General features: G+C 43.3%; 1 protein-coding gene across 1 annotated transcript in view; it reads left to right on the forward strand.

The window, feature by feature from the left end:
• The window catches only part of LOC128412718 (WD repeat-containing protein on Y chromosome-like), a 37,617-nt gene extending 28,392 nt beyond the window's left edge, over positions 1-9,225 (forward strand). Inside the window, 11 exon segments of the mRNA XM_053386005.1 lie at positions 517-562; positions 866-925; positions 1,881-2,043; positions 3,257-3,352; positions 4,304-4,362; positions 4,877-5,018; positions 5,851-5,890; positions 5,974-6,062; positions 7,109-7,293; positions 8,412-8,512; positions 8,604-9,225. Of these exon segments, the coding sequence (XP_053241980.1) occupies positions 517-562; positions 866-925; positions 1,881-2,043; positions 3,257-3,352; positions 4,304-4,362; positions 4,877-5,018; positions 5,851-5,890; positions 5,974-6,062; positions 7,109-7,293; positions 8,412-8,512; positions 8,604-8,781 (1,159 nt within the window). The 3' untranslated portion in view covers positions 8,782-9,225.
• The last annotated feature ends 122 nt before the right edge of the window (positions 9,226-9,347 follow it).

The raw sequence follows: 9,347 nt of genomic DNA on the forward strand, positions 1-9,347 counted from the left end.
AGTGGCAGAGCCTCTGATTTGTGTTTTTAGTTATTTGTTAAAATATTTATGAACCAGACTTTTTCATGGGAAATATAATGGCGGGGGGGTATAATGCATGCAGAAAGTCCCACGTTCAACCCCAAACATCTCCAGGTAAGGCTGGGAGGGACCCCAGCCTGAAAAACCTGGGAAGCTGCTGCCAGTCGGTGCAGACAATATTAAGCTGCATGGACAAATGATCTGACTTACCGGTAGTTTAAGGGAGTTTCCTCTGTTCCTGTGCCTTGAAACAGAACCTAACCAAATTGGGTTGTGATATTTCTAGAATATGATCTAATTATATATGTAGAGTTGTCATATTCCCAAAAGTGAAAAGCAGGACAAAGTTGAGCTGGATGTGTGTGCTTTTTTAAAAGTTTTTTTTTTTAGAAATCCAGGTTTTCCCGAACATTTTGCTGATTCAGCAAAAATCCGCCTGGACGTATGGCAGCCCTAAATATACATGTAACATTTGTTTGCTAACTCTTCTTCCAGGTACATCATAGGTGTTGGATGGGATCGAAGGATAAACTTGTTTTATGTAAGTAGCAAAATTGCATATGAAAAGCATTTGGATATGGTATCACGATTCATTATTGAAATTTCACATTGTGCCAAAGCACTGGGATAGAAAATAGGTGGGGAAGATATTGAGCCTTGCCAATGGGATGGTAGAATTAAGGCCAAACTCTCTTTTTGCACATCTGGCTAACAACATTGGTGTCAGAGTCCAAAAGGGGAGGAACAAGCAGAAACAGAATCTTTGTCACAAACTTATAAAACACATATATATCCTTATGTTCACACATATGTATCTTTTCGTTTGGATGTATGTATGTTGCAGGATTCCACAGAAAACTTTCATCACTTTCAGAAACCTCAAGCCCACTGGCAGGATGATATAGTAAGATTCCATCTTGGCCTTCTTCAAATCTAAAAGACTTTTTTGTATACTTCGAAAACTCTTTATTGATGCTGAGCACATGTATGGTGTTTGATATATAGAATTTCATATAGGTGGTAGTATTTTCCCCCCTATGTGTAGATCCACTCTAAGACTAGCATTGGATGAACTGGACAATTTCAGTTTCTGCCTGGTTCTCTTTTTTCCAGCCTTTAAGTTCAGATCTCCCCATTTCCATATCAGTTTGCATTTTTAAAAAAAAAAGTATGCATGAAAATTCAAATGTCTTTTGAATGCATTTCATTTAATATATGCATTTCTGTATGGAATTTTCTCTATAATATACACACATTTTTGCAAACAATTTCCTGTAACATAAAGCTTTTTAAACTTTATTTTCACTCACTAATATAATCATTTTTATGAGCACTTTCCCATTTGCATTGCAAAATCAGGAGACTTGCAAACTAGGAAGTATGCCTGTATTTTAGTTTGCACATCTGTTCGGGAAGTGCAAAATGATTTCTCCCACATCCCTAGTAGAGACCAAATGACTACTGTTGGTTTTTCTGTGAAGGAGGGCCCAATAAGGGGGATATTCTGTAGTTTACTATTTTCTGTGAACGTGCATGAGCTGCTGAGCTTCAGCAAATTCCTAGGGCATATTATGAGCTCAATATAACCCAAAAGTCCCAAAATATAACCCAAAAAGGGTAAAAGTTGGTCTACTAAAAGTTTCTTCCTTATCTTTTATGAAGACTTGTTCTCAATTGAGTGGGGTGGACATGTAGCAGCAATATTGACATTTGAGGCTTTGTGGTTGGCCACAGTTCAGTCTTATGTGGTGTCAGTTTGCAGGGCTTGAACTGCCCATTGATTGATACATGAAGTGCAGCTCGAAAGCGACAAGCACAAAGGACAACCAGCACTGTTTTTTTCACTCCCTCTCTCCCAGAACCGGGGACACAAAGAAGATATTTTGTGCATTGCTCAGTGTCCACCTACTCTCCTTGCAACCTCAAGTTATGATGGTGAAATTATTGTTTGGAATATGATCTCGGGTCACATATGTCATAAATTCCACGCTTCGGTTGCCGCTGACACTGTTAGTACCAAACGTAAGTTTCACTCGTCTAAAAAAATACTGCAGAAAACAGATTCACCCTTTATCCAGGACTACTATGTCTGGATGAATCATTCTGTATGAATCATTGCCTGTGGAATGGAAAAACATGGAAAACATGGAAGTTGAAAGGTGAAGCCCATCCCAAGTTGTTTTATTGGCTAACAGGCCTGGGATGGTTGAGAGAGACACCAGTTTCTACCCCACAAGGATGTGATGTAGCCAGCTCAATATAATGACAGTTGCTGGTTTTTACAACTTTCCACTTGTAATTCATCACCTCCCAATTTGCGGATGGGTGGGCAGGAAGTGGCCCTGCATCTTTAGTTAAGGTCTGAAGTCTCTAATATAGTACCAGTCCCACACAGCCCCTCCTCCCTTGCAAATAGTATTGTGATTGTGAGCAGATGTCTTGGTATACAGCTCTTATTATCTTGAAATAAGGACTTTTAAACAACCATCCCTGTCCCATTTGTTACGCAGATGTTATTTGAGTTGCTATAGTACAAGCAACTGTTTGGTCTGTGGCAACTCTGCATGCATTCATAGGGTCAGGTTGAAAGCCATAAGGAAATAAACATTGCTACATTTCGGTGACCCCCCTGGAGCAGATTTTAGGGGCATGCAAGGAGAGAAAGGGCGACTCCAGTTGTGTGAGTGAAATGCAACTTGCATATTGTTGGATGCAACACTTAGATTAATTTTTTTTTTTAGATTACATTTAGTTTTTAGTCAGTTGGCAGACTGAAAGCCTGACAAAACAGCCAGGTATTTACATTGCATTAGAAAGCTAACTGTTAGGGAGTGAGGCAGGCCTCCCTTGGGAGGGAATTCTAAAGTCTCGGCATGGTAACAGAAAAGGCCCAATCCCCCATCCCAGTTAAGTGCAATGAGACAAAGAATTTTGATTCTTTGATTTGGCATTTAATACATTTATACCATACGGACACAAAAATGTAGCAAGTCTTGTATACATTTCAGAGTTCAACCTAGCAAAACACCTTTTATCTACTCAATAGTAAGAGGGGGTTTGGAATGAAGCATCTGAAATCCATGGGAGAGGAAATGTAAATGTAAACATCAGGAAAGTTAATGGCAGCAGTACTTGCATGCAAATTGTGCCTTTTGACTGTAGCTTAATGAAAGTATTTGAAGATTTAATGCCGGTTCCTTTAAAGGAGCAAGTCTTCTCTTTTTGCCCTCCCCAGCTGTCGATGCAAGTGTTAGCCTCGTAATCTTTCTAAAGACCCGGGCGGTGAAATTTGAATCAGCTGCAGCCTCGCTTGTTTCCAATGGGCCGCAAGGTAAGATGGGGGAAATGTGGTTGGTGTTGTAGCCTACCAAAACTCTAGGCAACCAAACTAACCTAGTCAGTCAAAATCATCAAGGGGTTGGAGCAACTCCCCTATGGGGAAAGGGCTTGTGCAGCCTCCTGTACAAGTGGAAGCATATAGAACAGGAGTGGGGGTCCTTTGGCCCTCCAGATGTGGCTCAACTGCAACTCCTGTCAGCCCCAGTGAGCATGGCCCATGGCCAGGGACGATGGGAGCTTTGATTCAGCGACATCTGCAGGGCCAAAGGTTTGCCTGTCAACAACACTGCAGAAGCCCTTGCACATGCCTTTGCAGAGCAGGAAGTAATTGCCATGCTGATTTCTAAAGTAACAAAGCTGCGCATGCTGCTAGGATCCTGAAGGAAGGGTACCTGCAAGAGATAAGAGGCCTGAGGCTTAGGGACAGCAGAGCAGGGGCCAAGTAGGGCATAAGGTTCAGGCCTTGACATCCTGCGCCTTTTAAACATTGTATAGGAGTGTGATCTACCATCTGGGTTTTGTCATCACTGCTATACTATCCTGGGGTGCTGAATTTCAGGCATCGATTTCATTTACTACATTTTTCTGGTTTAGTCCTAATGCTACCAAGACTGACAGACTGGATTTCTTTCATCGTTATTTCCAGTTAGTGTAAATTGTTGGTCTCAAAAAAGTCACCAGAGATTCTCCCTGTGTCCCATAATCCAGTGGTCTCTGATTTGGAGAGCTGTTATGTAGGACCACTTGTAATCATCGTTACAAATCCCGCTGGTTACATGATGATTACTCAAATGTTAAGAGCCACTTCAAGCCACACGTTCAGTTTTGTGAACTGGCCTTCAGACATTTCTGCTCTCATGAATGCTTTGTTGCCACAAAAGTATGCTTCTGCTTTGATACTGACTTGATACTGGTTTGTCCCCTGTTGTTACAAATTTTTCAGGCCATCTGTATTTCTGGAGCCTGCGCACTGGAGATCCACTTATAGCAAGTTTTGCACCTGTAAGTTTCACAGATGGGAAGTTGCCGAAATGTTTGATGGGGTGTTCTGTGTTTAATTGCAGCAAAGGCTTAACATTCTCTGTTTGAATGTATTGTGAGCTGAAATGTTTGTGTGATATATGTAGCCCAAAGCCACAACCATGTTAGTTAATCACGTATGACCCCATGTACAAAATGCAATTAACACCTGCTTCCCAGGTGGTGTAAATCAGGGGCAGCGATTTGGCAGCCCATGGGCTAGGTGTAACTCAAGGCTGGCTTGCTGCAATGCACTTTATGTGGGGCTGCCCTTGGGTGGCACAATTGTGGTGACTGTGGTTGATGGGAGTTGTAGTCCAAAACATATGGAGGGTGCAAGGTTGGGGAAAGCTGTGCTAGATGATGACAACTTCAGGATACCTAGATTGTTCTGGCATGGAGATTGAAGTTTTCCTCCCATTAGAATAGAGAAGTTGCCCATCCCTTATGTAACTGTGTTAACTGATAACGTGGTTTGCATCAATGTGTGTTCCAGTCAAGAGGGAAATCCTTGATTACCGGCATTGCCGTGACTGCTGATGATTCATATTTGTATGCCGCCGACGAGGATGGATACGTGTATGTCCATGACATCAAAGATTATGCTCTTCAGGATCCAGAACAAGAAGCACCAAAGTGTATGTCTACATGTACATTTTACTTCCAGTAGAAACGTTTAGCATCTTTGCTTTTGGGTTATAGATTGACAGCACTAATGCACATGTGTCCTGAAAAGCAAGTCCAGTTGGACTCACTGAGTTGCAATATCATTTAAACTAAAGGTAAAGGGACCCCTGACCATTAGGTCCAGTCATGACCGACTCTGGGGTTGCGGCGCTCATCTTGCTTTATTGGCAGAGGGAGCCGGCATACAGCTTCCGGGTGGCCAGCATGACTAAGCCACTTCCGGCGAACCTAGGCAGTGCACGGAAATGCCGTTTACCTTCCCGCCAGAGTGGTACCTATTTATCTACTTGCACTTTGACGTGCTTTCAAACTGCTAGGTTGGCAGGGGCACAGACCGAACAATGGGAGCTCATCTCGTCACGGGGATTCGAACCACCAACCTTCTGATCGGCAAGTCCTAGGCTCTGTGGTTTAACCCTCAGCGCCACCCGCGTCCTGCAATATCATTTACCTGGGGGTAAATCCAATTGAAATCAATGGTGTTTACTTCTGAGTAGACATGTATAGGATTGCACTTCATGTGACTTCAAACACACCACACTGTTTTTGTATGTTAGTACATACTGTAATGTATGTTTTATCCCTGAACTGAGGCTGGATCTAGACACAACAAAAAAGCGTATCAGAAAAACGTGTTGTGAACTTCATAAAGGGAAAACAGGTTGCTGAAGGACAGGACTCCACAGCTCCATCTGGTGACACAGTGTTATAACGCACATAAAGCTCTCTCTTTTTTTACTAATGTAGCTGAGTCCTGTGTTCTATTCCTTTCTGTTGCCACAGATGTGAATCACTGGAGAGCTCATTTGAATCTGGTTCCATCGTAAGTATTGGCTTAACCTTTAACAAAAAATAAGTTGTGCACATGGGTTTCTAACTGGTTGTCCTCTCTGGCTTGACATATAGGTTAGAAGTTATAGATGAAGAGAACATCCTGCTATCCTGTTCAACTGATCGCACTGTTCGGTTGTGGAGCCTGGATGGAGAATACATTGGTAAATGGCACACGCACAAAACACAAGGACCATACTACTCATTTAAGAGGAACTGACAGCTTTGTGTAGGAATGCACCCTTACATAGACAGTTGACACATTAACATTTACTAGGGCTCCAGTGAACACCCACTCCTGGTGTTTGAAGCTGTGCACATGCAAATCTAGCCGCATCTGCCCTGTAGTTTATTGAGAAATACTGCTGTTTGATATGTTTTCTCTTCGAACCAGCTTTTGTCTGATTTGAAAACTTAAGCCATGTGCCCACTGCAATTAAGCCGAGGTGTGTACATTTGAGACAGTAATTATTATTATTATTATTATTATTATTATTATTATTTGTTATCTATACCCTGCCCATCTGGCTGGGTTTCCCCAGCCACTCTGGGCAGCTTCCAACCAAATATTAAAAACAATACAGCATCAGACATTAAAAACTTCCCATCACAGGACATGCACAGGTGACAGCTTCATGAATTAAGAGTTGGAAGGGATGAGGCTGCTAGGAACCTGAGTCAAGACATTTCTGTCCTCTCTCTGGTGCCTACAAAATTGTGCAACTTGAAACACAGGGTGGTGGATTTTGCTTCTCAAATGTCCACATTCTAAGGTATTGCAGCAGGTTGTTGGTTCCTGCTCTGAAGCAGCAGTTACTCACACACACAAATCACACACACAACTGAAGCAGCAGTTACTCACACACACAACTGCTGTGTGGAAAGGGGTAAGCATCCAACCTGCCCATGACTCCTGTAGGTACATTCCTCATCCCTGTTATGAGTTGTATTGGAACAGCTTGCCCTGGGACTCCATCTCTGGGTGTGCATCACCAGAGAAGACCAAAGAGCTTGCAATAAAAGAGAAATGGAAGCTACTGCTATTTGACCAACATCCTGTTTAAGAAATACAATGGCCCCGGGTTCATAAGTAATATTTCTTTTTAGAAATGCTCTCTGCAGCCTCAAGTTACTGAAGGAGCTACTTCCATAGCATGCTGTTTCTTCAGTTACACTTGTTTAGGGATGCCTTTCCTTTCTCTCCCCATAGGAACCTTTGGCCAAGCAGAACCTTGGGAAATTTGTACCCCATCCTCCTGGAAACATCCTATGGTTCCTTATGAAATCCTGATTGATCCTCAAAGTATGCCCATTCACCCTGTGCTAGAAGGCAAGCCCTCCGATTTGCAGCTCACAGAGCAAGAGAAGAGAACTCAGGATCCTGCCACACCTAAGGTTTGTATGGCAACTGCAGTGGTGCAGTTAATAGGGGGAGGCCATGAGCTACATCCTGCCCCCACCAGTTTCTTATGCATGCCTTTGTCTGTGTTATGAAAGCACTGCTAGTCAATGCAAAATGAGCAAGTGGAATCGTTTTATTTTCCTGCATCTCCAGCAATTGTTGCTGGGGCAATGTTTCTGTTAGGGTCCTGCTTTTTCCTTTAAAGGGAGCAATCCTATGGTCCTTGGGATGGTTCTTTGGGTTCAGAGGATTTTCCCTTTCTGGTGGTAGAGAGAGAGAGAGAGAGAGGGAGGGAGAGCAAAGAATTATGGGAGCATATAAGGTACAGTAAGATAATCATGAGGGACATGGGTGGCGCTGTGGTCTAAACCACAGAGCCTAGGGCTTGCTGATCAGAAGGTTGATTGTTCAAATCCCTGTGACGGAGTGAGCTCCTGTTGTTTGGTCCCAGCTCCTGCCTACCTAGCAGTTTGAAAGCACGTCGAAGTGCAGTAGATAAATAGGTACCGCTCCGGCAGGAAGGTAATCGGTGTTTCCGTGCGCTGCTCTGGTTGAACAGAAGTGGCTTACTCATGCTGGCCACATGACCCAGAAGCTGTCTGCAGACAAACACCGGCTCCCTCAGCCTATAGAGCGAGAGAGAGCTGCAACCCCAGAGCCGTCCGCGACTGGACCCAACGGTCAGGGGTACCTTTACCTAAGATAAGCACAAAGAAATCCTAAGGCAGCCACGACCACACATTGCCAGTCAGTAGGTGCTAAATGCACCTCTCTGGCCTATTAAAATTAATAGGTAAATCCAGGAGGGAGGAAAAACCTGTTAACTGTGTACCATGCTGAAAGAGCAACTTAGAAGGCAGATTTTGGCAATGAAACCTTGAGCAAAAGGAGAATGATTTAACAGCGTGCAAAGTACAGAATGGAAATGGCTGCCATCTGATTGGGTACCAGCCTTATGCCATCTGTTTCAGTATGGATTCTCCAACATAGCAGCTCCCAAAACTTCCATGGCGGAAGATTCAAGAGCAGCAGCATCACCGGCTGCTATTGCTATTCTAACAGCAGTTAAGGTGTATGAATAATGCAGTGGCTGTTCTTCTGCTTTCGGCAGGAAGCAGTCTCTAATCCCCGGCTCTCCCCGGCTCCAGTTACCAGCGAGGAAATCCAAGATGAAATTAGCAAGCGTCTTTATGCAAACACTTCAAGCAGGAGGTAAGCAGGAAGCCCAGGCTGGCAAGTAAATTGACGGCATTTCCAAAGCGTTTTCTCTTCCCACCTGCAACTTCCTTTCCCCACCCCCTAGGTTGAAGCATGAGCGATCCAAGCTTTTAAACAGACGGGTTAGCCATGGGGGACCCAACACTTACCGCACAATCAACTATTATGAAATTGACAGTTTCCCGGGAAACTGTCGGAAGCCTGATTTGTCTGTTCTTGGTACAGACATTTTCAGTGCTAATTACAAAGGAGCAGCTGAGTAGCAAGAAACTGAGGCTGTCATTTGCCAGGTCACTGGAACCAAGGCCTGCTTAAAAGTCCTGGGGTAATTTCTTCTGTTGGACTATTCCCCACCCTTCAGCTAAACTAGCAAAGAATTTTCCTGACCACAATCCTCCTCTTTAAAGCTAACAGTGTTGCTGTTCTGTTGTCTCATCTCACGGATACATATCTCTGCTCAAATGGACGACAAAAACATTGATAGCCCGTATGGCACAAACTAGAGTTTAGCACATATGTTTCACTTTTTTTTTACCGTGAGAGACTTAAAGGCACATGCTTAATTCTTCCACTGAAAACTGTTGGCTTTGGGTCTAGGTTCAAGTCATAATTTGGGTAGATGCATGGAAAATCAGTGAGACTTAAGTTAGACATGGCTAATTTACACTCTAGTCGTTTCCTACTTGAACTGGAAGCTACATCCAGTCCACTGAATGTTTAATTTTTTATTCAGAAAGTATTTATGTGCTGCTAACAGTTAGTTTCTGAGACCAAGGCTATGGTAGAAACTGAGTAATACAACACACACAAAACCAACACTGTAAAGAAC

Source organism: Podarcis raffonei, chromosome 4, assembly GCF_027172205.1.
Source record: "Podarcis raffonei isolate rPodRaf1 chromosome 4, rPodRaf1.pri, whole genome shotgun sequence".
NCBI classification, from domain to species: domain Eukaryota; kingdom Metazoa; phylum Chordata; class Lepidosauria; order Squamata; family Lacertidae; genus Podarcis; species Podarcis raffonei.